At 39.5% G+C, this 27754-nt stretch overlaps 3 protein-coding genes across 11 annotated transcripts in view; all 3 read right to left on the bottom strand.

The window, feature by feature from the left end:
* The window catches only part of kif1b (kinesin family member 1B), a 53643-nt gene extending 48629 nt beyond the window's left edge, over window positions 1–5014 (bottom strand). For 5 of the 8 annotated variants that reach the window (XM_042003920.1, XM_042003918.1, XM_042003921.1 and 2 more), the window contains exons 1-2: window positions 4748–5004; window positions 3453–3606 (exon numbers count right to left, since the gene is read on the bottom strand). In XM_042003920.1, coding sequence (XP_041859854.1) covers window positions 3453–3558 — 106 coding nt within the window. In that variant the 5' untranslated portion in view covers window positions 3559–3606; window positions 4748–5004. Of the gene's footprint in view, window positions 1–3452; window positions 3607–4747 lie in introns of all 8 variants that reach the window. The other 3 variants (XM_042003916.1, XM_042003917.1, XM_042003924.1) reach the window with 2 other exon arrangements.
* A 1938-nt stretch (window positions 5015–6952) lies between these two features.
* ube4b (ubiquitination factor E4B, UFD2 homolog (S. cerevisiae)) lies at window positions 6953–27624 on the bottom strand. 2 transcript variants are annotated; one of them, XM_042005063.1, is made up of 29 exons: window positions 27302–27624; window positions 21165–21384; window positions 19450–19585; window positions 19119–19206; window positions 18653–18797; window positions 18344–18569; window positions 17647–18126; window positions 16685–16789; window positions 15673–15814; window positions 15236–15336; window positions 14990–15104; window positions 14390–14473; window positions 13838–13894; window positions 13481–13597; window positions 13178–13276; window positions 12975–13088; window positions 12636–12834; window positions 12331–12469; window positions 12159–12258; window positions 11819–11946; window positions 11573–11671; window positions 11150–11385; window positions 10865–10991; window positions 10566–10710; window positions 9514–9648; window positions 9165–9356; window positions 8645–8819; window positions 7466–7612; window positions 6953–7239 (listed from the first exon to the last, which is right to left on the bottom strand). In XM_042005063.1, the coding sequence occupies exons 1-29, from the start codon at window positions 27326–27328 to the stop codon at window positions 7175–7177; spliced, it is 4143 nt and encodes a 1380-aa protein (XP_041860997.1). In that variant the 5' UTR covers window positions 27329–27624; the 3' UTR covers window positions 6953–7174. The 2 variants fall into 2 exon arrangements, with proteins under 2 accessions (XP_041860997.1, XP_041860996.1); XM_042005062.1 differs by lacking the exons at window positions 16685–16789; window positions 17647–18126 and having other exon boundaries at window positions 27302–27622.
* Window positions 23241–27288, bottom strand: LOC121652335 (zinc finger BED domain-containing protein 4-like). The gene is made up of 2 exons (XM_042005064.1): window positions 26923–27288; window positions 23241–25721 (listed from the first exon to the last, which is right to left on the bottom strand). Exon 2 carries the CDS (start codon window positions 25715–25717, stop codon window positions 23864–23866), a length of 1854 nt encoding a protein of 617 aa, XP_041860998.1. The 5' UTR covers window positions 25718–25721; window positions 26923–27288; the 3' UTR covers window positions 23241–23863.
* Window positions 27625–27754: the final 130 nt, after the last annotated feature.

Here is a 27754-nt window from a genome sequence, read left to right as displayed (position 1 = left end):
TTTTTTATTCATACGAGGTGGGTTCATTGTTGTTTCTGCTGTGGTGATAGTCTCCTCTAATGAGTAACTGATACTATAGGTGAGCAGCTTCCTCCCTGCAGGTTTTTGTGTAAGGTCACCATCCACTTAGCTGTTATTGAAAGGACACTCAGCAGAATTATATCTGAAAGGTGAAGGTTTAATTGATGTGACCTTCTGTCTGCTCTTTCACTTCATCATTTTGTTTATTCTTCACATAGGGGATAGTACCATCATGACAGCTGGACATCTCCCCTTAAGGAAAAACAGGGAAAGAACTAAATAATCTGAGCAAAGGTTCTGCACATAACAGATCGAACCACCACATTTGGCTTTGCATTTATGAGTGTCTGCCCACTGGCTGAAGAACATAACACACAAGTTACATAACAAGACAAAGTGAAGAAAGAATTACAGCTCAAAAGGAAGACTCTGGATGTCATGGAATTATTCAAGATGTGAACACCGACCCAAATTAACGCAACCGGCCATCGCGTTGCTCCTCTATAATTACATTAGCTCTAGTATTTTTAAGAGCTTCTACTGAAAGAAGCCTTTGCTTACTTCCAGTCTGCCTGCAGAGGCCATGCACGGCGGATAATCAATCTGCTGCCCCTCTGCCTGCTCCCTATCCTTGACAAGCCTTAGGGGGAGGGAAGGGGATTGGGGGGGTGCATTTCCTGCTCTTGCACCCAAGGTTTGTCTTCCTCTGTGCTGTTGACACATGCACACAGACAGACACATCTGCCCTTGAGCGGGTCACAAAAGGGGGGTGTCACGATCAGGCCTCTCACACACATCTGCCAAGCACCTAGGACCTAACCAAGTAACTCTATGCAGCCTGTCATTTTCACCAGACAGCTCTCAAGTCCTATTTACATCCCAAGACCCCCTAAAATGAGACAAATACCCACTTATTACTGACTTGTTTTGGTTAGCACTATCTTCTACATTACTTGATGTGAACAGCTTTTTGAAATGTCTATTAGTAAAAGGTAAGCACTGTGAGTTTAAAATGTTGCTGCCTGACTGAGATTGATAAAGATTTTCCAAAAGGTATTTTACAAAGAAAAATAACCAACAACTTAAGTAGAAATGCTAGTATTTAAAGTGTGAAATGCTAGTTCAAGTATTTCACACTAAAAAAAAACTGGTTATGGAGTTTCATGTAAAGTTGCAATGTGTCATACATGCATCCAGTTTTAAAGCTAATTTGAAGTCATCTTTTTTACATCAACATAATTCTAGTCAGGAAACCAGCTGTGCAGTGGTGCCATACTGTAGCAGAATAGGTTGCATGTTACATGGCTGTAATGAGAAAAAGGGGCATAATGAAGGCTAACAGGAAACAAAACCTAAAAGAGGGAGATCAAAACAAAACAAATGAGCTTCCTTCATGCATGAAGAGAAAAAACAGAGGTCTTCAGGAATTATTTCCCAATAGAGTATGCTGTAATTATTCTTTTGTGTCAGCTGGTTTTAGTTGTATTTATTCTTTAAAGGTGGTAACTGCTCATAATCATGTGATCAGTCATGAGAGCTGATTTTTTTTCACTTCACTGGAAAACCAGCAAAAAAAATGGGAGGGAAACTTCTGTCATTCTTCTGTACATCACCTCTTGTTCCATGTTTTGTTTTTCCATCAGTCTTAACTTAAGATACATTAAAATATGGACTAAAAATACTGATGGGAGCAACTACAAAATATTACGTCAACTCAACGCTTACTGACTGAATCTACACACTTTGCACAAAACTTAACAGGATTATGAAATTACAAAAATACTAAAAAGGTGCCACTTTCCATTAAAGTAACGAACAAAGGATCATTAAGTTTTCCAGGCAAACTGTTTTTGAAGTGTTTAGACAGAAAACAAGCTGTCTGCTTTTGGTAAACATGAATAAATACGATGGGAAAATGGCCAATTTTCTCACTACATGTCAAATTATCTCAGTTGCATGAACTCATACATGCTTTAGCCACCAGGTACTGTACAACCTCTTAGCATCCTAATAAGACAGCATTCTCAGCATACCATCTGCAATGAAGTCCTGATGAAGGGAGAGTATGGCTGCCTGCCAGCCTCCCTTTCTGCTCTGCAATCTGCCCATGTGATAGGAGGTAGAGTAGGCAGTGCTGCAGCCTACTCCTCTCCCTCGCTCACACGCTCGGTGACTAACCCCCCAAAAACACTGCATATGCCACTGCAGTTCTGCCACAAACCACAAGTCACCCTCCAGCTCCTTTGGATGACATTGGCATAATGAAAACCCGAGGATATATAGTAAAACTATTGGGGATTTAACACAAAGCTTCTCGGTGGTAGAGTGTGAGAGATAAAGAAGAAGTGGGCCATATCTAGTAGGGGCACTTGATCTTATGGAAGATTCATACAGGATTAGTCCAATGAGGCTGATAAGACTGACAGACAAAACTTGAGTAAAGTCAGAGAGTCTGCTGGAAGAACAGGATTCTGCTGTCACATGCTGTCTTGTTACTGGGTCATTAAATGTTTCCATGCTAACGTCAGGGGGGCTGTGTACACCTGCCAGCTGAAATGGGACATATATCTCAGTCATGAGTAAGGAGACAGCTAACACTTCACAAAACCTGATGACTCATGGTCATAACTAAGGAGGTAGAATCACACAATTACAAACCACATTCAGGTCTCTCCTTGTGTTTATCACTAATCCTTTTAGAAAATTCCAGATTCCACAAGAATGCCAAATAGTGGAGCGAGTCATGTTCACAAATTATAAAGCTTATGTGCCTCTACTTCTTGAAGATTTAACAATTAAACATCACCATTAAACATCCCAAAAATAAGTTGTCAAAGATTAGAAAAAACAGAACCGCAGCATAAGAAAGTATTACAGCAATTCTTTCACTTAAGTTGCGTTGGAAAATGACAATAAAATTAGAGAAAAAAAATTGTTCCTCTATTAAATGATTAACCATAACATTTTATTTGCATCTTAACAAACGCTACACAAAATGTTTGTATACCACTCAAGTACATAAACTACATAGTATTACACAAAGCTGATTCAAAACACCAACTGTGGGATAAAGCTTAGATGAACTGGGGTGTGAGCAGGTCATGCTGTGTGATGACCCCTGGGTCTCCCAGCATGAACCAACTGACCATTTCTCACACAGAGACCCTTCAGGCATGCAGGCCCCTTCAGAGGAGGAAGAATTTCTCTCTGTAAGCTTTTTATTCTCTTTCAGGCTGCTTGTGCCCAACTGTTTGCTATTCAGTTTGCTCATTCTGCTGTTCTTTGCAAACACCCCTGGCGGAAGACCACGCGGGAGGATGTACGGTACACCAAGCTTTCCTCAGGCTTGACGCAGACAGACCTACATCAATTCAAGACATGATACTTGGTTTGTGTGGGTTTTCTTGTATGCATGCCAGTAGGTTACTTACTTGTAGTGTTGCCTTGCATCTGAATGATACATTTTGACTCCTTGCTCGTCTCCCTGGTGTTGAATGGTCGAACTCGAACAGCAACTTTTACAGATGCACCAGACATGTTTGCACTTTAGGGCTGTCTCCTAGTAAGACTGCTTGCGTATCCCTCCTAAAGGAAGCACAGGAAAAGATTAGTGTTTCTGCTCAGTGAAAATAATTTCTTAGTATTTACTGCCTGAGTGCCGTACAGGATAACATATTTTTACAGAATGAAAATGAGACAGCGCACATCCTCCCAGTTTCCAGTCATAACAACCTCCAACAAATATGGCCGACCAAAGCAACAGAAGCCTTCAATATTTTGTAAACATTGAGGGCAATTAATCCTTTAATAGTCAAATTAGGGATGCAATTGGTTGTATTTTATTATTAAATACAAAATATATAGGGATAACGCTTTAGCATTAATAAAAAAAATATTGTTACATGCTGTCAATGTTTATTTATTCACAGCATAATCTTCCAAATACATTCTAAGACAACTTTCCTGTGTGTTCATTGTCAGTTTAAACCTATACATCCCGCACCCTGTGACTACATAGCTTAAATATCCCATGTTTTTTCATGTCCTTGCAGTCAGCCATACTTGCTGAAGCATACGCCCATGAAATTCTATCCACCCTGGTGTGGGCTACAGTGGGACAGCGAGCCGGGCCTGTCTGATACATCTGACACTGCTATTACTGTGCAGACAAAGGAGCTTAAATGCCCGAACTTGAACATTAAATTCGCCGATGTTAGGAAGTGGGCTAATCCTCCGCTGCTGCATGTTGTGGAATAGTGCAGGGAGGAGTTACATTGCGATAGCAGCACATACTGAACAGATTGTTCACATTTACCCGGCAAGGAAAGGTATATAAAATAAATTTGACACTGTATCCAAATAGTAGTAAAATTTCAAACGATAACTTATTGTATTGTTTATTGTAAACTAGCGCTTACTAATAAAAGATTAGTAGATGTAGCTTAACAATACATGCACGAGACTGAACTATACGCCAGTGTTAACAGCTATTAAACGACACAAACACACTGTGCTAATACACAAGTTGCAGCATATATTTTGGAAATAATTACAAAAAAAATACAGGTTTCAATAAGTGTAATGTAAATGTCTGGAAAATATGTAATGTTAGTTTATGTAGATAACTGCTCAGCAGTGGAAATGATTTTGTAACAACAACGTGCATACTGGTCGCTTAAATAAACACATATAAATATATATTAACAATTTTATCGTCCATACTCACGTTTGGAGACTTTCACCAATACGACACCACCGGCCAGTGGCGAGAACTAACGTTAGCTTCAGGCGTCAGGATGTGTTTTTTTTCTAATCAGAATCTGCGCACACTTAAACTGCTACAAAGTCCATTTCCGTGAAAAACACCCATTATAGCGGTATTCTCCACAAGATGGGTTTTTAAGGAAACGGTAAATCCGTCGCTAGTTTATTTTCCAGCAGCGATGGATAGCTGACGCCTAACCACACACAAGCGAAAATGGAAATCGATGGATCGCCTTGATTTACCAAAGAGATTACGTCAACTCCCTCTCTGCGTGCGGACAGACAGACTACCTGACCAATAAACGGCCAGCTCTCCATGACTAACGTGTCAAAGAGCCAATAGGAAGCTTGTGGGTCGGAAGCAAGAAGAGTGGGTGGGATCTCTCTCCATTTTTCGAGCGTGACGCCACACTGCAGGACTTCTACCCACCGCTCCCCGCACCGCTGTCACCGCATCACCAAGGGTCACCGCAAAGATCGCCGCCTAGTGAAAACATGAGGACACCGCACCTCTCTACCTCAGTAAATCATAGCTGTGTAGATAACTGGCCAACCAAACCCCTGCACAGGGAGTCCGAGAACAACAAGTATCCAAGAAATAAAATACAATATAAAGAAAATACGCAAAATGAAAACTACTAAAATGACAAAAAAAGTTCCCAAACTGACACTTCAAAATTAGATACAAATTTACCACAGATGCCCAAAATGAACATGATCATAAATAAAATACCAGAAACATACAAATATGTGCACAAGTCAAAGAAGACAAAAATGTTACCAAAATAGTGTGCAAAATAATACAAATAGTGAATATTATGAAGTAAACCACACATCAGTTTGTAACTGTTTGGTGTCTTTCAGTCTGGATTTCATTTTCAGTAGGGCGAGTGAGGGCAACTGTGATATATATACAACCAATGGCTTGTTTTACAATATACAGTATGTTATTCTAAATTCAAATACATTCAATGCTTATATTCTTTTTGGCTAATCAAACAAATGCATTCTCTCCTCACATTCACAGATTGTGCAGATATGTTGCACAATCTAAAGTTTCATTTTCAAGGTAAACTTAGGTTTTTATACATCTACATTTAAATCCAATTAGAAAGCCAATTATAACCCATTAGCTTATTACAACAAAATGACAAAGCTTTGCCATTAGGAAAACCAAGATTCACTGATTGTGCTGCCAGCAATATCCACGAGTTCTCTGCAGTCATAAAATTACTTTCTGATAATTTCTGTTCTTGCTTTTTAATCTTGCCACCAAAATCACTAAAGACATATTACTCTGATTTTACCATACTCTGCAGATCGGTGAATGGTCTGCCTTTTATGTTAACGGTTCAGCATGGGGAAAAAACAGTGACAAGTTGTAGAATGTGTATCATCATTTATTTCTGCTCAAAATCCTAGCTTTCAAAACATGTATGCTGTTTAAGGAAATAGTTTCCTGTACAGTTAAGGGCAGCAAGGTCGAGTTAGGTACAGTACCATTTGAAAAAAGACCAAACTGATGACTTTGTAAAGTACTCACAAGATGGTGCTTGTGGTGGTCATGCTTCATTTTCTCATGTTCCTTTCACCTCTCCCAAAATATGGTGGCTTGAGCATGAGGAGCTTAAGAGGTTCTGGACCTGAGACCATGCACACACTAAAGTATTCCATGTATTGAAGTCAGCAGAAGTAATGAGTCTTAAAATATAGATCTTAACAGACTGCATTTTGGTAAGCCACTACTCATCTCATTCTGGTACTAAATGAAAGCTGACTTTTAGAATTAGTTTATGTTAAGCTGCATTTTTAATAATCACCTTTATGCACAAGCTGTGCATAACATCAGCATATCAGTATGTGTGCTCATGTCACTGTCACAGTCTTGATAAAGACTACAAATTTCCTCAGAACACACACACAGACACCCAAATCTTTATCCCTTTACTCTGCCTGAAATAATACTACGTTTTCAATACAGCCATCATACACAATATTACAGAACAAAATGAAAACTGTAAAGGAAGATGACTGAAAGTGATCGTATGCACGGTGCTGTTGATCCTGTTGGTTTTGGAAATATTTTTTTTTGCAGCATTTTAATACAATAACCAATTACTGTTAAATATATGAAAGTATTTTGATATATATACACAAACTCGTGAGAAAAACTTAAAAGTCTTCACTTTATTATGTTTTGCTTTTTGAACCACCATAATGGTTTGAGACAAAAAAGGGTAAATGCAAATAAAAATCAATCATGTCTCCTTTTTTCTCCTCCCCCATTTAGAACATTTTAGTTCTTATTGGTAGTAGTGACACCGAATTCAGGTGATTTGGACAGATCCCTTCATGATGATTAGCAGGCCAGATGTCTGCGACATGATGCTTAAAAAGGCCGCCCGCCTTGTTTCTGCCTCATCCAAGCATGGATTCGCTCCTTTAGTTCAGGCACTGCAACATAAACAAGATGATGAGTGAGCAGCTGAAGAACTAACACAACCTAAGAGGCATCAAATCAACTTGACATTTGGTCGTCCTTAAAACTACTCCTCCTGATTATAATGGAAAAAAAGACAGTTTTGCTGCTTCATGCAAGAATTCTTGCCTTTGCCTACTCTGAACAGTAGTTCTGGCTGTACATGTGATTACTGATAAAACACCATCGTGATGAGGTTACCTGACTCCAGCATGCTTTCTGTCAGTGGCTGTCTGTTGAAGGGGTCAGTGGGAGAATTGAGCAGGTGGCGTAAGATGATGGATCTGTCCATGATGTTCCCCGAAGGCAGCATCACAGGGTCAGTCATCAGTGTGTCCATCAGAGGGTCTGTTGGAACACACATTTCAGAGAGAATTAAAATATCAATACTGAGTCACAAACAATTAGTGACAATTCAAAAATGAAACTCCTCACTGGAACATCTAGACATATGCTTGCTAAGAACTAATTTACCATTTTACTTCTACATATATTTAAATTACACTGAAGGTAAAGCTTTGAATTATTATCATAGACGTGCAGCAGTGTCACTTTTTATTTAAATGCCTTTTAATATGACAGTACTTTTAGTGCACCTATCAAAACGGCAATTATCAAGCTAGCCAATAAAATCCTATGAAGAGAATTTGATCATGTCTGCCCTATACTGAAATGTCACAAGGTTGTTAAAGTAGGGCTGCGAGTTACAAAAATAAAAGCTGGCATGTGAGATTGTAATCACACAGACAGCTGATACTCCAGCCTCCTGTTTGGCACACTCCGATCGACTGTGTTGGACTAGAAGGCATCTCTGAAAATCAAAGAAGCTATGCAGACCACATTCTCTTACTAGATTATATTAAGTCTGCGGTTACAGGATAGCCTTGCTCTAAGTTGTCTATATGATCTGCGTGAGCTGTAAAATTTGGTGAAAATGTTTGGAATTCAATCGAGATCCAAGCTGTCAGAGCAACCAGGGCTCAAGTGAACTGACTTCTTTCCCCCCAAGGACAAAGGATCAGTAACATTCTTGATGCAGTGAGAGAGAGAAAAAAAATCCCATTTTTTCTGTATTTAAATATCACTAATTTTATTCATTAGTATACCATGCCCGATACCAGTTTTAGCATTAGTACAATAAGAAAAATAGGCAACTGTAGTTAATTACAATATAGGTTTTTCTAGTGGCAATTCAGACAATAGTTGCATCTGATTAAAACAAACTGTCAAAAAGAGATTTGGTGAATACAAAAAAAAGATCTTAAAAAACATGAAATTAGTAGACACTCATATAGTAAGTGGGATAAAGGTAAATGAGAAAGACAATGCAATGCTTCTCAATTCTTAACTTCGTTCCCTTAATGCAGTCAACAGACAAACCTTTGAACTCATCAGGTGCATCGCTGTAGTCCATTTCAGATTGGGAGTTCTTGGCGACTATTTCTTCCACCTTCTCCAATAGCAGCTTGAATTTTTCAATGGCAATAGAGGACTTGATCCCAGCTTTCCTCATCTTTGAGATCACCTCTTCAAAGAGTTCTCGGCTATATGACCGCTGGAAAAACAAAGGGAAATTTTTAACAAAGTCTGAGGTGAGTGTTTAATACCTGAATAGTAACTCCCTGCCAACATTATAATATTACCACATGGTAAAATAAATGATTAACTGGTGGTTACTTGTCTTTTTGTGGATGAACTGTACATTTATCTATTTTGTAGTCAATATTCAAATAAAACTTTTTGGCTAAATGTGACAGAATCCAAAATGTGCAACTAGGTAGACGTCAGTGCTTAAAGACCAGCATCATTTACAAGGTAGGAAAAAAAACTCGTTTGGTCTTAAATAGTCAAGGTTAATCTTCAAATGAAACACCTGTGGTGAAATGTCATCAGGACTAACCTGATCATCTGCAATTGCTTTAGCAAAACGGGCACAGTCTAACTGCAGGTAGATGTCAGTCAGCTGGTCTAGGAGTTTCTTGGGCTCAAAGCCATACTTCTCTGGATTCTCCACCTTCAGGTCCCGACACTTGGGACCACATAGCTGCTGAAGGTTAAAGTTCAGCATGGCAGCTAAACGAGGCCCCAGCTCCTGTGTGAAGAAGTCTGACTATGTAGATTATCATTTGCTTTAAAATCTTCAAATCAAGCAGAACATGGCCATAGGCTAACAATACATTCATCCTTAAAGAATTCAAAACACATCAAATGCAAAATGCACAACGTGACGTAGGAACAGCGACACTCACGGGCCTGAGGAAAGGCTTCTGAACCTGCTTGGTGAGGATGTGGAACATTTCAACTGTTTCTGTAGCCAGGGCCAGATAGGAGCGAGAGACCCGCTCATCCTGAGTCAGCTGGGACTGGCGGCTCTGCTGCTGCTCCTGAAAGTTATCAGGAAATTGCATAAGCAACAGTCTTCTATTCTGCAACGTTGTGCATACCGTTAAAAAAAATAAAATAAAATAAAATAAAAAGTCTGTGTGTAACTGCAGTAACAAGTATGTCTTCAAAGGGTTGTTGGGCTCAATAAAGGTGTTGAAATATTTATTCAAATGTGTCAACTTGTCTTATCACCAAACATCAAGTCGAGCTATTAAAAAAAAAATTAATTATTATTTATCAACTTAATCCTTTCAAGGTGCTGCTGGTTCTTGTGGCAAAATTCCATAAAATTCCATAACTAAACAGGTATGGTGATGTACTGTAATACTGACTGAACCCATCTTTTAGAGAATAATACATTATGACATGTATGTTATCACAGGAGTGCCATGTTGAGAAGGGAAGAGATGGAGAAAGAAAATAGGAGCATGTACTCTCAACTACTGAGACAAGTGAACTGCGTCTATAAATGTAAGATCTGCTCATTTTCTTACTTCAACTGGATAGATACATTTAACATTTAGTTATAGAGGTTAAAAAGGGCTGAAATTTGGTTTTAGAGGCTAATCCTTCAGTTAGGGCTCTGGAACCGCCATCATGAAGCCTTAGAGGAAGGTGAGAATACAATGTGACGGCTAAACAACTCGACACATACTAACAGTTTTGTACGTTATATAATCTATTAGCAAAAATATAGCGGTAAGTGGGGATATACCAAGTCTCATAACCCCTGTAAACGTTGGTATGTTTTTGTTTGGTTGTTGATCCTTATGGCTAGTTCTGCTTTAATCCATTTATTCTGGGTATTTTGCAGTGTTTCACATGTGCATTTTTATTACTCCTGCTGTTTTACTGCTACCTGGATGCATACAACTCTTGATAAATACAACAAGACTACTTCAAGCTGAGCACAGACCCTCGGCAGCTGCTCCCACTGCTCCTTGTTTTTCATCTCCTCTTGAACCTCGTGGATACGCTTCAGGGATTCGAGGCTCTCATCTAGCAAGAAGGTGGTGTCATTAATCAGCATGTTGATGTAGCGGACAAACTGCTTGCCAGAGCTAGTAGGAAGCAAGCACAAAAAAGGGCAACAGGAAAAAAATAAATAAACAACAACAGAGGTTGGAAATGATCAGAAAGACACTGCCTTAAACCTCAATTAATAGATTCATATTCTGCATTTCTATTTGTCTGTTTTGTCAATAGCAAACTCACTTGAACTCCTCCATGAAGGTGCCATGATGTGCAATGTTCTGCCAGAGACTCTTGAAGATAGTGCTGATATGGTACCGTATAGTGAACTTATCATAGAACTCGCTGGTAGCACCAGTGTGCTCCACATCTGATCAGAGAAAAGGAAAATGAATAAAAACTTAAATAAAGAAAAATGCATCAGCTACATCAAGACTTGCTCATTTCTGCCCAGTACAGTCTGAGTTATACAAAGACATTCCAGTAAACATCAGTTAATTACAACAACATGCTGTACAAACAACTCACCAGTATAAAACTTCATGAGAGCAGGGACAAGCTGCTTGATGGAGAGCGGGTGGTTCTCCATCATTTCAGAGAATCGCTGAGTACGAGGCTGTACAGCAGGGTTGGTGACGAACAGCACCTCCACCAACTTGGCGATAAGGTAGGGGTTCCTGATGTAGTTCTGACTGCAGATGAACACCACCAAGAAGGTGACAATGTCCTGGACACACGGCTCATATAAAACCTGTGGAGAGTACCTGGTGAAGAGGAGGAACAGATTAAGACACACTGAACTGAAGAAACACTTTTTTTCATCTCTATAGTCTTATCTTTCAAACAAATATTCAATTGAACATTTCATATCGTCTTTAAAAAACAAAACAAAAAAACAATAGGTGTGTATTGTTAGGACATGGCTGGCCAATGAAACAAGTGAAAACTTACTGCACAACAAAAAGCAGAAACTCTGCCACATCTTCAATGTAAAACTCAGGTAAAGCAGCAAAGCTTTTGGGAATCTCAGGGTTCAATGGAAGGGTGATGCTGGAAAAGAGACATAAATATGACTGTACTTTCCGATAAACAGAGTGAACACAGATTTAAAAAAGGAAAAAAAGTGGCACATTAACTACTTTTACATCACTATCATGACAAACACAGACGTGGTCTGTCAGTGGGGCGGTGACTCACTTGGGGTAGGCAGGGTCCACCATGCGGAGAATGAGCTGAATGACTGTGCTGTAAAACTGCAGACATCTGCGGAGCAGGTTCTCATCCAGAAGGCCCACGTCAGCGCAAGCCTTTGCTCGCACCAGTTTCTGACAGGACAAAGTCAGATACAATAACAATCACAGTGAATATGCTCTATTACAGAATCCTGCAAGTTTCAGTATTTAAGCACAGGGTAGAAAAGCTATGACGCCCACTTTTACTAAACCAAGAACTGTTGAGAGTAGAGCACAATGGAACCTTTTTGGTTTGATTAATAAATAAATACAGATGAAACAGAAGCACATCTACATGAACTTACTTTGAGCTGGGTTTTGCATCGTTTGAGCATCTCTCTATGCCGACTAGCCAAGGGAGAATCTTTCCATTGGCTCTCACTGTTTTTGAGTTCCTCTACAGTCCTAACATTTGAAAAAACACTATTAATACACAAACTGAATATAGTGTAGCAATCTGCATGCATGCATATTTACCTGTTCAATTCGCGGATGGCACGCAATCTGCGGATGTAGCGCCGGCAGCCAGGCAGAATTGACAAATGGTGGGTGTGAAGCGTTAAGAAGAAGCACTCAGTGGGAAACTTGGGTTCTGAGAACTTTGTGGGATCTTCATCTGTTTATGTACACACATGGAATTCATTATTCTAATACAGAGACATGTCTGCAAGCTTTGCAAGGTGTAGCTGACATTTTGACCATTTTGTACATTTAAACAGAAAACTAGAAACAAAACAATTAGGACAAATAAATGAAGCGATTCAAAAGTTATGTTTACTTACGCAGTTCAAACAGCCAGTTTTTGAGCTCCTCCATAGTGGCTTTGAGACGAGTCTCCTCCAAGGTGACAGCAAGGCGACACCGTGGGTGGAAAATGTAGTAGGGGTCAACCGTCTCCAGCTTAATCTTCATGCTCAACTGTTGCAGCACCCATAAAAAGTTGAGCATGAAGCCGTCTGTGGACACCAGCTTGTCATCAGTCTGCAAGAAAGAACAATTGTTGCTCAAAAAGAACTCAAACTTCTGAGATAACAGAACTTCTTGACACACTAACAAATAAAGATTTTTTTCTTGTGCAAACGTGGCAACTGTAGAAATGTCATTTCAAAACTCCAACATACCTGCATCTGGGCTTTCTTCCCATTGCAGTTGACAAGAGCTGCCATGTAATTAAGAGCCAACTCGCGTGTTTCTCCGTTTAGCAGGATGTTGTGGAGAATTTTGAACATGTCGCCCTGAGAAAGGAGACAAATAATTACACAAGTGGCTTAAGTTACGGCAAATTGAGGAATTTAAACACACTTGTTTTTATGTGGAGACTAACCCTTGCTGATTCCAGGTAGTGCTGCAATGACTGGCTGACAACTCGCGTGTTCTCCATGGTGATGGCTGGACCAGAGAAATACTTGTCTCCTACTTTGGTCTGAACAGGAGAAAAGTGCTATGTTAAGATGTCATGTTCACTCAATAAAATGCCACAGTGTGTTTTTGTAATATCATTGTATGGGTATACTCTCCATTTTTAAACACATTTAGGTTTTTGACAGTAAAGAATAAGAATGCACTGACTAATAAATAAATGTTATGTAATCAGACAGAAACGGGATACAGCAGCAGTAAAACTCACATCATCTTCAGCAAACACAGAGAGGTTAAAGTATGCTCCAAGGTAGGACAGTCTCTGGATCTCTCTGCCGCAACCAGGGCTCAGAGGTTTGGGACACCATAGAGGCAGCGACGTCGCCTGCACAGAACAGGTGTGATAGACACACACAGAACTATAGTCACACAAAATGTGGTTAAGGGCAATAATTAAGTACTAAGAAGAGCTTTAGAGTAAAACAGAGCTAATATTTCTCTGCTGATAACACTGAAAATGCTGCTATGAGAAAGGTTCAAAGAAAAAAGGAGCCACACTTGCGCTACAAGGACACAGTGATGAATAAATCATAATGAAGCTTTGCCTTTTCAGGCACATACTCACCAAATTGCACACAGGGTGAGTCTTTCCAAACTTAATTTCACAGAGCTCAGCTAATGCCTGTTAAAACAAAAAGCACTCTGGTTAAATCTTTAGCTGATATTTTAAACTCAAGGTATTTGCTTACAAACAATTCAGGTAAAACGATTTATTCACAGGACAATCTATTGAGTATCTCTGAAACTTTAATTAGATTGAAAAGTTTGAGACCAAAACTGTTGATGTTTAATATTAGTTCTTGTTTGTAACATGCAAGAAACAAATGTTTTTTAAGTCCAACAGTCCACAACATATTACCAGTGGATTTGATTGTATGTGCTTCCACTGGTTTAAATCACTGAATTTAGAAAAATCAAAACTGTCCAAGAAGAAAAGGAGCACTTGAATGACATGTTAGCATTTCAATGAGCACACAGTGTTTCATCTAAAAAGTAATATCTGTTAAGCAGTCAAACAGGCAGCCTTCCCATTACAGCCCACTGTGCTGTGTACCCTCTGTAAATGTGAAATGATTTCTCTTTACATGTCAGGCTACATAGGATGGTGTTTGCTTACCATGAGGGGGAATTTAAAATTGTCACTGTCAAAGGAACATTCTTTCACTGCTAGCGCCAGCCCATGAAGGATCGGAATGAAGATCTAAAAAACAAAGTGGTGAACACGGTTATAACGTTCACAATAACGTTCAGAACCACTCTTTCAACATTCCACTACTGTGAAGGCATCCCAGAGTCCCAAAGACAGTACGATTATTTACATTCTGACTTATACAGTAGACATGGTCGAAGCAACACAGAAAATGTGTGGTCTTTTTCCACTGTGTCAAATTTAACATAAATTGCAATTTAAATGATTGTTGTGATCGAAGACTTCACATCAATCTATAATTTCTACTTAAGGAGCATAAAAAGCTGATTATTCCATTCAGTTTGACCTAGATTATTATTCAATTGATTATTAAAGCCATTTGTCCTCAGCCTAGTTGAGTCATCTATTACACACAGTGACATCCAATGTGTTGTTATCTTGAAGTGTTTGCCCCATGATCGATCTGTTTGGAGGATCTATCTGCTCATATATGCTGGGAAGGTTCCAGCATGAGTAATGCTAATTAAATATGAATAGGTATTAAAAATGGAAGAACATGCTTCCCACCTGTCTGAACATTTCTTCCTCCTGATGGGTAATTCGCACCAGCTCCTGAATAAAGCCATATGGAAGGTTCCGACACAGCATATAAGGTACCAGCAGAGACTGTTGGAGGGGACTCCTGCAAGCAAGAGTAATAAATAAATAAATTGTCTGGAGGCAATGTAAGAGAGTAGTTACTCTGGAGACAGGAGAGAAGACACAAAAGCAAATAACTCAAAGACTGTCACAGTGAGTGGCTGACTCTCTTACCGGGGCTGGGTCAGGGTGCCCTGTAGGACCAGGGCAACATGGGAGATACACTGAGAGCGAATGTTACTGAGAAGCTGGCTGACATTTGGTTGGCTACACATCTGGGAAAGTGACAAAGATGAAAGAAGAGAGAAAATGCCTAGAAGTTAAAACATAAAGGAGTTCAACCAGTTTCACAGAGAGTCTCTCAGATACTGGTGATTCATGAGAAAAAAAAAATCATTTCCAGGCCAGCAGGCTTTAACCTAGTCTAAGGTACAAAATGTTCGCCTGCTGTCAGAAAATCTGATGCCAAATAAAAGTTCAGCCCTAAAAGAGCAATGAAGATGCCAAATATCTGTATGCCATGATAAAATCTCTTGAACAGATTCTTTTATTCAGTGAGAAGACAAGACAAATACAATAAGACCTTCTTTCTCTTGCAGACAGCCTCCTACCTTGGGAGCTTTCCTCTCCTCCATGCCAACACTGTCAAAACGCTCAATGAGGTAGTTCAGCATCTCTGTCTCTTTGCATGCTTCAATGGTGAAGCCATCACTGGCTGAATCACAGGACATCCCTCCTCCACATGCACCAAGACTACAAACAGGAACATAAAGACAGAAATAGGCAAACAGGCTCATTAAATGACAGAGAGCATTTTTTGCATTGAGAAACAATCCCATTAACATTAAACATTATTATGTTAGAGTGGTTATACAGCTCAAACCCCACTTTGGAGAATCCTGAAAGAAAATAAAAGCATTAAAGACAGCACTGCATAATGAAGCAATGGAAATTTAAAAACGAGAAAAATGGTTTCCAAAAAAATATGAGAGCTTTTTGCAGCAAATTTTTAAAAGCAACATTTGCTTTGTCCTATTTACCTGGCAAATGTGGTGCAACAGTGTTCAGGTTGCTGTTAGTGGTCAGCTACAACACTGCAACATGTAAATGAGTGGCTTCAAAGCACAACAAACCAATATAACATTATTGTATTAGTTATTTGTAAGCATATAAGTAACATTACTGCCCTCAAAGACAACTGATCTGACTTTAAAAAAAATAATAATATATATATATATTTGATGTAAAGACAGCTTGACTAATCCAACAGAACAAATCATTACAGTAAAGGGTCACTTGATAAAGCTTAAAATTAAAAACGCACAATTTAGGTCTACAACACATTTAGACAGAAGCTTCCCGTTTATCTGTAACATTTAAAGATTAAGGATGATTTTTCTCTAAAGCCAACAGGGACATTGCAAGACTGTCCTGTACATAAACCAGTATGTTTCCATCTTAATCTTCCTGATGCGTTTCATCAAAAAACTTTACAAGTTTTTTCCTTCCCAACTTTACACTGCTGTTAGCTGTAAGCCCGACAGACCCACTGGAACATGCAGTAGGATCATCCCTGAAGCAAGCGTGCGCACACGCATTAAAACACACCGTGCAGTGGTGTACCTGCACCCAAACTGAACCTGTGCAAAATCCTCCTCCTCCCCAGAATCTTCATCACTGCTGTCCTGAGACATGTCAGAAAGGGCAAAAAACAGGAACGACAAGGGGCTAACAGTACAAGACAGAGAAAGAAGTGAGATTGGACAAAAAGGAGATGTGATGCTGGACTGAAAGGACAGAATAAAATGAAGAAAATAAAAATCCAAAGAAATGTGTAACATTAACTAATCACAAGAAAAGAACAGACGGGAAGCACACAGGAAACTGGAAAAAGTCATGCTGTCAGTCCTTGCTGACCACTTCTTGTGATGTGTTTTAAATATTCATAAAGGCTATTTTGTGTGTATCTTTAAGACAGAACATGTCAGCTAATAACAAAACTATGCTTTGACGTGTTGCATTGGTAGCTGTGACAAAGAGGCCTATTTGAGAACTTTGACAGTGCAGAATTGATAAATTGTGTTGTTTAAATCATTTGTTTGTTAAAGGGCTACATCTTGTTTTTTAATGGTGCATTAGCACTGGCACACAAACAGAAATACACGATGATGCAACTGTCAGTTCACAAAAAGTGTGAAGTGAGTTTTAGATGAATGAATACAGTTTTAATTGGTTAGCTCTATGTTACCACCTGGCATTTATGACATTTTTTTTTACAGCTGCTGTTAGAAGTCTACTTAGGAAATACTCAAATAAGCTAATCGGTGAGCTTCAGTCTAGCAGCATATGTCTTTATCAAGATAATTATAAGCTTATGTGAATGAGAACTGGCTGCATAAAGGAGTAAGAAGAACCACAACACATTGATTTTGCAAAAGATTTGATGGAGAGATGCTTCACACTTAAGCTCAAACCTGGGGACTTAAAATTTTTTAATAAACTTTAAACACTTTGTTTTTTTTTGTTGTTGTTTTCTGGTGTATGCACTCCACATCAACATGCAAATCAAATGACAGACGAGATACCTAGAAGGTGGGATCCTGGCAGCAAACGCAGCCTGTTGAGTATTCAATCTGGGAGAAGGAGGCATAACAGGAGGGGCTGTAGAGGAGAAGTGGTTGCGAGCCCTTGGTGAGCTTAAGGAGAGGGACTGAGGGCTAAGTGGTGTGACAGGAATTGGTGTGTTGGGAGGAACAGAGGGCCCAGGTGGGCTACGAGAAGGTCCAGGAAAACTAAATCCTCTGTGACCTGGGCTCAGTGGGGAAGGAGCTCCCCAGGGAGTGGTGACAGAATATGGTCGATAGCGCTGGGAGATGGGCATGGGGGCAGATGGAGGGTTGAGGGAGTGCCTCGGAGGGGCAGTGGCAGGTGGACTGGGAGGAACGACAAACTGTGGAGTAGAAGGCGTAGATGGTACAATGGATGGAGTGGGGGTGGAGGGAGATGAGCAAGTCTTCTTGGCTGCATCCAAAGCCATTGGGTGAGGACTACCACACCCATACAGACTGTAAATAATATTGATAAGATCATTGGCAAAAATGATCTGGTGACACTACTTTAAAAAGAGATATGATCAAAGCAAGATCACAAAGCTAGATAAAGACACATGACAGTCTCCCATCTACAAGATAACGCTGTTAAAACAGCAGCCCTCCCATAGCTTTGATGCATCTCTGAGAGCTAAACCATCAAGAGTACACAACACTGAGTTAAGGTACATGCCTGGAAAGAGAGCTGGCTCCAAAGGATCCAGCACCAGGGCCCATTGGGCTGCCACCTTGGCTGGAGGGCTGCACCAGTGTCAGACGATGGTCGGGGGATTTTGCAGCTGCAATTGGCTGTGAGGTGGCGGTCAAGCTGGCAAAGGGGTTGTGGACACGTGACTGGGATGACATCATTAAGACTTCCATTAGGATCTGGCCGATGAGGTCTTTGAAGTCAGAGTATACTGCAGAATTTAAAAAGCAAAAGCCAAGTTAACACAACAGGAATATGTTTAAAAAAAAAAAAAAAAGTTTTTCAACAACATACCATCTTTAGGGTTCTGGTGAAACTCTGCAGCCAACGAAGGGAGAAAGATAACATCTCTGTCTTGCTCCTTCCACGATACGCGGAGGATCTTACAGATGAGTTGTAGAGCTTGTTCTTCAGACACATCAGAGTTTGCAGAGGTTTCCTGAGAAAACACAATAATGAAAACACAAAACTACTACACAGTACATGCCTAATAAAACACTACAGTCTCAAGATAATCCTTATCTTGTCCTCACTGTTGTTGAGCATGAGACTGGTATGTTTCAATAAACCAAAGTAAATGAAAGTAAAACAAAGGCAAGTGTTTTGGAAAGTTTCCAGATAGCTTTCCATAAAAGCCCAAATACTCTCCATGTTAATGCATTCAAGACTCACTTGATCTCAAAATGGGTAGTCAAGTGAACCAAATGATTAAAGCTTACGAGGACACTCTTGTGAAGTACTGTTTCCTGCAGCTGTTTACCTTTTCAGTCAAGTTCCTCTTCTCCCTGCGGTCACTGTCCTCTACCTCCATGTTCTCTATCCCTGAGTCCACATCCACCTGGGACATGCTGAAGAAAAGAAAGAAGGGCAAGTGCTTCATCAGCCTCTGCATTTTTGAGTAAAACATTCAACATTTTAAAGTTTAGTGGTTAATAAAAAATGTCATATTTGTCTAATTTCTTTTACAACACACCACTGGAATTTAATGTGAACCAAAGTATATTTTAAAGCCATTCTTTAACCCCACTGAGACATATCTTACATCTAAACCATCAATAAGGAAGTACAATATGTCATAAAGAAACTTTAACCTCTTTTCACAGGAGGCAGGGTCAATGTCCATGCTCTGTGATCGGGACAAACTCTGGGACTGAGTCTCAAGGCTGTTGGAGGGAGAGCTGGAGAGGGAGCTCACACCTTCGCTGCTCTGACTGCCGTATGCCACCCCTGCAAAACACAACACTGTGATTTAATAACTCTTTAGCACAAGAAAAAAAATCAGTATGATGCAAATATATTTAAATATCTTGAATAACTGAGAACTAAGAATTCTTTTACTGAGTGTCAGAAAATTATTTTGTTGTGGACTGACCTTAAGTTAGATTGTAAGTTTTATGACTTTTTTCCCTGTTTTCTTATTTCCTGAAATCAAAGTCTCTACATTTTAAAGAGACTAACCAATTGGATGGAACAAATTAATCCTCTATCTCTATCCTGAAAATAACCATTAGGCTTATAAATAAAGTTGTAGTCTGCGCAGCCTTTGATTTTGGGCTTGATACCAGCACCTGTCCTTGGCCCAGCACCTCTACTTTCCAGGGATAAAGTGTCTGTTTTCTGCTTGGATTCAGGAGTCATGGTCATCTAGCCCTTCAACATGGCCACTGGGGATCACTTGCATGACCACTAATCTTTGAAAAGATGGATTAAGAAGCCTTGAAAATACACCCCAGTTTCTTTGACTCTCAAAGAATAGTCCCAATTTGTCATTTTAAGATAGGGTGATGTAGTGTTGGTTGACCAACTGGACCAGGATCTAAGATATATGCAGGAAGGAGGACTAAAGTTGATGAGCGCAAGCAAAGCTCCATTTACGTGTGTACCATACTATTTTAAACCCCAACCCATGCAAACACCTAGAATCTCAGGACATAATTAACAATCTTCATCTGGATGAATAATAAACATCAACAACTGTCCTATCAAATATAAATCCTATAAGCACCTTGTACTAATGAAAATATTTAAAATAAATAAAATAATACATAATGAAGGACATCCAAGATGATCAGGCATATTTTTAGATTAAATGTACCATTGGCTTCTAAAGACTTGCATAATAACAGGCACATCTATGCATACCAACAAACAATCCCAGGAAACTGTTGCTGTATCCATGCAAAGCTCAGTAAAGCATTTTCTAGAGCAGGGCTACTCAATTTGGCCCTACGAGGACTGCAATCCTGCAGGTTTTTAATGTGTCCCTGAGCCAACACACCTGACTCAAATCAAATAGATCCAACAACCTATGAAGTTCCTTACAATGACTCATTAATTTAAATCTGGTTTATTGGAGCAGGGATACATTGAAAACCTGCAGGATTGTAGCCCTTGTAGGATCAAATTGAGCAGCTCTGTTCTAGAGCAATGTATGGGTGAAAGCCTTAATTCTCCCTCTTTCCTGCAGGGCTTACACTTTGTGTTAAACAGGAACGTGGGTGAATACACCTAAATGGCAAATGCAAATTAGCATGTATTACCAGTTTTTGATTCCTTTCAGTGTTGTGCTCAGACAACCATGGTTGTTTATCCTCTAAGCTTTACAAACAACATGCCACTGGCTAATATGAGAGGGATAGTGGGGTTAGGCAAAGCTCATATAACAGGTTGACAACAATGATGAGAAATAGAGGTTTCAATCTGTGATTATAAGCACTAAATGGCAAATTTAACCAGAACTATTGCCTACAATTACCTCCCAAAAATGGTTAATACATAACATAACATGTAGACCTTGATTTCTTACCAGAGGTTCCCATGGGGGATGTGGCAGGGGTACCACTGTGGACATTAAGCCCCAATGATTGAGAGGCAGCTGGTGGCACAGGTTGGGGTGCGGCACCTGAGGGTCCAGGGAGGGGTCCAGGTGGAGTCTCTCTCTGTGGGGATGTTAGGGGTGTGCTGAGAGGGGTGCTGGGTTGTGACGTCTGTCCTCCTGCCAGTCGTGCCAGCCGCCTTCTGCGAATCTTAAATGTAAACCAGCGGATTTTCACATTCACTCAAGGTACTATGTGCAGGTCATACAATATACAGGCACCTAAAACGTTTGACTACTTGTCAATTGGCCATTTTTAAAGAGAGTGGCTCTTATAATCTTAAATAAATAAAAAATAAGGTGATAAATTTGTATAATTTCCTTTGCTGCAACAAAGTCAATAGAAATTTTACGTTTATTGGTTGTTTGTTTTAAGACATTTTACTTTCACAGCGTATAAAGGACTAATTTATGTGCAAGAATAGGAAAGAACCAGCCAGGTTACACATCTTTTACTTTATGTGTTTGTTTAGATGTGGAGACAATGAATCATGAACAGAGACATTTTTAATTTTGGCCAATAATTTTCAAGCTTATACGGGGTAACAGAAAGAAGATTTGTGGATGTTGACTTAGAGGCTATTGGTAGAAAAAAATGTTCATCAATTTCAACTACATGGATGCCAAACTTTTTATTTTTTTTTTTAATAATGTTGATCTGAAATTAAAAGTAATCCATATACATGCCCTTTCTCTGTCAACACAAAAAAGACTGCTTTAAAAAATATTTACATAGAAATTCTTGTCAGTGAATATGGCAGACTTTTTACTGTCAGTAATATCATATTCAGTGGTTTTACTTTAGGGGTAGGTATCCCAGAAATACCAAGAATAGCTGCTTGTTTCTAGCCTACAAATCTACCATACAATCTACAATAACAAACGTATATATTTTCAATGCTGATTAGCTTGAAAACGGGTTTCTTGGGTTCATGTTCAGGTTATGACTTGTTGTGTTGCCTTCAAAAATACTCTTTTACTGCATGTCTGAACAAAACATTGATCTATCTTCAGTGGCTCAACAAACAATTGATCCATTTTATACAAACCAAGCCACAATCCGCCAACACAACCAAATGTCAAATAAGTTTCACAAAGATTTTTCAACTCAAGCTGCAAATATAAAATGACTGGGATTACGAATAATACCTTTCCGTTTGTTAGAATAAAAAAAATGAAAATTCTCATATGTCAGAGCAACATTATAACTGCAGTGAATGCATCATATATTGAGCTAAATGTTAAACTAGTGCCAAGCTGGTGAAAGTTAGTGAAAACTAATCTGGAAGTTGATTGCACAATGGTGGCCCGGTGTATGTGGGTTCTTTTTTTTCTGCTGAGTCGTCTCGCTGGCTAATTTCTTACCGTTAGCAAAACAACGTTAGCGACTGTCAGCTAGCTTTCCGCAAGCAGATATGACAAATCAAATCATTGACCAAAATGTTACGCATTTGTCGAAAAAGTAACAATGATTACCAATCCCCCAGATGAAAATGGGATAATGAATTTACACTCATTTGGCTGTTTTAACAAAAAACTGTGTTATCTAAAGGTAGATCACTGACATGGGTTTTACGTTAGCGAATTAGCACTGCACTCCGGTTTAAATAAAAAGGTGCAGGCAACAGTGACAGAAAAAAATAAGACCCACATCCGACCTCTTGTCCATTAAGTGGTTACATTAAACAATTATTTAAAAACATCACGTAGACCAAGTTGGCTAACACGCAGTTATGTGTGCTAGTCATGAGCTGATGATTGTCGCTAATGCATTTCCAGTTAGATTAAGCTATCATCTGTGCTACCGTTTGTAGTAGAGATCGACCGATATTGGTTTTTCTATAGCCGATGCCGATGCCGATGTTTAGAAGTTAGGGTCAGCCGATGGCCGATATGTGCTGCCGATTTTTTTGGCCGATTTTTAGTGCCGATATCTTGAAGTTTTACCCTTTATTTGCATGCTAAAATGTCACACTAATAAGTGGATGCACATTCCAAAACTTAACATTATCATTTATTGAACACAATTTCTTGAAAATGTATTTTGTGCACTGCAAGTATTAAAATAAAATATGTATCCAAACAAATCAATAAACTGACCAAATATAACATAAATAAAACAGATAACATAAAAAATGTATATGATTTACATATAAGTTTAAGGGCATTTATCAAAAAGAATTTTTAAAATTTGTTGGAACATAAATGTATACTTAAATATACATTTAAATTAAATCAAAATGACTTTCTATACAAAAATCAATTAAACAGAAAAATATAAATAAATAAAATATATAAAAAATAAATAATAGCAGTGCGGCAAACACACCCAGCCAACAATATTTGTGTTTGGTATAAATGACAGAACATCTAAAGTGCATTCTAATTTTCAGCTTTTTTGTAACTTTCAGCATTTTTATATGAAACAGTGAATAAACTTAAAGGTTTTTGTGCACTTGACTTAGCAGCGTCATACATTTTTTGTGCAAATAACAGCAGCAAACCCTTCATTTTTTAGTAAAGGAAATTATGTAAACATTGCAGAACAATATGAAAGGAATGTGCTTTAATTTTAACTCAGCTGCAGACCCCGAGTCTTCCTTACTCTACCCATCTTTCACTGAAAGTTCTCAGTACTCCCAGTTTAAGAACGACAGGTTGTCATGCAGGAAACACAAATGTTCTGCATGTTCTCCTGTGAGCCGGCTCCTCTTGTTGTCATAAATATTCCCAATCTCACTAAATACTCGCTCACTGGGAACAGAGGAGGGGGGTGGACAGAGAAATTTCCTTGCCAGTGGTGCAAGAAGGTGTAGGCGGGATGCATTCTGTTTCCACCATTCCAGTGGCTGACCACTCTGTCTGTCAATCAGTGGCTCACGGAGGTACTGATGCAGCTGCTCAGAGATGTGATGCTCTTCGTCACTTTCCTGAGTAGGAGATCCATGAGGCCTCAAGATGTTGGCATACATTTGTTGAAGAACACTGGGGGGACCGGGTAATTCTTCATTTTCGACCCTTATTTGTTTCGGATCTGGTCCTTGGTCTTCTGTTGTAGCAATTTTCAGTTGTTCAGACACAATGGCATGCTCCTCTTTTATCCATTGTTTTGCCTTGGTCAGTGTGTCCACTGCAAAAAAGACATGATCCTTGTAACGAGGGTCCAGTAGTGTTGCTACCACCAAACATTTTGTCTCCTCCATCCTTGCAAATCTTTTCTGCAAGCTTTGCAGCATGGTTTCTCTTAGTGTTTTAATCCCCCTCGTGTTAGGACCCTCTGCCTGAAGCATCATCTTCAGCACCACAATGCTTGGGATAACACTGGAGATGGAAGCCTCAGACCTGCTGATCTCAAGGGTGACTTCCTCAACAGGTTCCAATGAGTCAATCAAATTGGAAACTATGTCCCATTGCTCTGCCGCAGGCGTAGCAATTTTTCCATATTCCCCAGCATACACATTGAGTGCTCGTTTCTGCTCCAGCATCCTCTTCATCATGTGAAGTGTGGAGTTCCAGCGAGTGGGTTCGGACTGTATGATACTGTGCTGGGGGAGGCCAAGATCTTTTTGAATTTTTTTCAGATTCTGTTTTGCAAGAACAGAGTGGTTGAAATGTTTAGCTATATTCTTTAGCTTGGCATTAACGTCCTGCACCACACGCTGACTGTTGAGGCCATCGTTCACCACAAGCTGTATGGTGTGTGCGCTGCAGCTGAGATCAGGCATTTCTGCCAGTCTGAGTCCCTTAACCATATTAGCACCACTGTCACGGAGCACAAGTACAACCCTGTCGTGGCTGATGTCCCAGTACTTCAGCAGGCTAATGAACATGTTACTGATGTACTCCCCGGTGTGTGAGCCAGACATGGCCTTGGCATTTAGGACAACTTGTTTCCTTTTCCAGTTGTCGTCAATAAAATGACATGTTAGACTCATCAGGGCTTCAGTGTCCCCAGACCAACAGTCTGTTGTGAAAGACAGAAAAGGACCAGCATCCTCTGCAATCAGTACTTTTATTTTCTTCTCAACTTTGGCAACTATACCATCTAGGATGTCTGTGCGGTAGTGCTTCTCAGTTTTTATGTTGTATCTGGGCTCCATTGCAGCCACCAGCCTACGAAACCCAATACCCGAGACAAATGTAAATGGCTGATTGTCTGTAGCAATCATTTCAGTAACTAAAGTGTCAAGTTGTTTTGACCTTGGATCCGAATTCTGCCACTTGCGTTTGGCATCAAACATTTCTGTGAGAGTTGGCTGAGATACATTAGCTTTAGAGAAAGCTGCTTGTTCTTTTTCTTTTTGTGCCTCTTTGTAAGCCTGGAGGTGGTGACACTTCAGGTGACTCCACAAATTTGTTGTGTTTTTCTTGTTGGCTTTTTCAGCTCCCAGGCTCACAAGTCCATCACAGATGTTGCACCTGGCTTTCCCTTGAGTAGGCTCGGTAAAATGCTGCCACACTGGATTCGTTTTTTGTTCAGCCATAAGTCTAAACAGAAGAAATATTCATGGTTAGCATTTTAGTAGTATGTTCATATTCAGTTCAGTATATAATTCCAATATTTGATACACATTAAAACAATTACACTCTAATTGCATAAAAAGAAAAATCTACTAATGTGTTGTTTTTGTTCTTAACAGATTGCTTACAAGTTGCACCCCAAATTACCATCTAGTAATAACCAAAAAATAAATAAACTTGTTGCACAGCCTTGCATAAGGATAATAACTGTAGATAGATAGATAGATAGATAGGTCCTCATACAAGGCTGTGCAACATGATAAAGTTTATTTATTTTTTTGGTGATTACTAAATTGTAATTTGGTTTGCAACTTGTAACTACATATATGTAGTCATTGGTTGGAACACGTCACTTTATTATTATTATTATTAATAATGGATTAATTAATGAATTTATTTATTTATGTATTTATTACTTTACACATCACATTCTGATCAGACAGAAGTCATTTAAGGTTACATTTCCGATAGAACAGGTCTTTACCTCGTTCTTTTATTAAACAAACTAAATAGCCTTATGTTATTTGTCCTATTTGAACAACGGCATGTCATTTCTGTCTCTACATTCACATCTGCTGTCGGCGCACAGCAGCCCGATGCCAGTACACACACACAGACACGTGCGCACACAAACAGGTCCGCACACTAACACACACACAGATGCACATACAAGTGAGCACACGCTAACCAGCGGATAGAGAGAGCCTGTTGTTTTGCTCGCTGTTGCTGTTAATATCTGTGGCTTTTGCTCATGACATGCTAGTTCGATAGACTTAACTTCACTGCTAAGCTAGGCTAACGGTAGAGAATGCCTTTATGTTATGATACAAATAGTCCGCTTCCCAGAAACTCCCTCCTACACGAACGCATTTTAAAGCCACACGTTTTAAACATGAAAAATAGCAGGGTGTGGCTCGTAAATGTGCTTGTTTACAGAATTACCGTTAACATAGCTTAAAAAGCGAATGATGTGTGGGAGACATCGGCTTTAATAGAATTTGTTCGTGTAGGGGGACTTTGTGGCAAGCGGACGATTTGTGGCATAACACCATTTCTTTGCTACTCGTTCTTTCTTTCACAAAGTGAAGCAACACTTCATATAGTTCACTAGTAACATATACTGGTGTATATGTACATAGGACTTGAAATATCTGAATTTAAGCCTTACCTTTATCTCCGAGGAGTGTTGTTAACAGTAAGCAAAAGTTTTGTCTTGGGGTCCTTCACATGCTGCAGCAGCCCAATGGCAGCGCACGCCACTAGTTACACGGGGCTGCCCGCGGATGTGCCTGACTTTAAATCGGCGCTGGTAAACACGGATATCGGCCGATGCCGATACCTTAAAAAAGGGCAAATATCGGCCCGATATATCGGTAGACCGATAAATCGGTCGACCTCTAGTTTGTAGCACCTCAGATAAGTAGCGAGACCCATACCAAGGGTGTAGAAAGAATTTTTCAAACTGTAATTTATACCATCAGTAAATACATATTTATATATATACTCGACACTTAATTTGTGCGGTTTTTTTGTCATTGTCACCTTACCTCATCTGCGCTCAACTCCTCCATCATCACAGCTAAGTTAGCTAGCTATTTCACTTTCAATTGCTTTAATGTGCCAGCCAGAGCCAGCTAGCTAGCTTATATTAGAACTGAATATGCATAGTCTAACTCGTTCAACAAATACGTGTCAATCTTGATTGTCCTCAAGATCAAAACTGGGACACCATTAAACAGGGGTTGGCAAAATACAGTTTCTCCAAAATGTCTGTCGTTTGCTAGTTTTCTACCAACAAGACAACAAAAAGAAAAGTAGCTAGCTATTATACGTCAAAATACAACAGCGGCCATTTTGGTTCTACGACGGGTCACGTGACTTAAGGGGCCACTGGAAATGTGAGGCATCACTGTGTCGCATAGAAAAATTCGCTTTAGCCCTTCTTACATGCAGTGATAAAATTTAATTTTGTACTTTTATACAAATAATGCAGGACAGAC

Source organism: Melanotaenia boesemani, chromosome 13 (assembly GCF_017639745.1).
Source record: "Melanotaenia boesemani isolate fMelBoe1 chromosome 13, fMelBoe1.pri, whole genome shotgun sequence".
NCBI lineage: Eukaryota > Metazoa > Chordata > Actinopteri > Atheriniformes > Melanotaeniidae > Melanotaenia > Melanotaenia boesemani.
The sequence above is the reverse complement of the archived record's forward strand: the minus strand, read 5'-3'. Positions and strand labels throughout refer to the sequence as shown.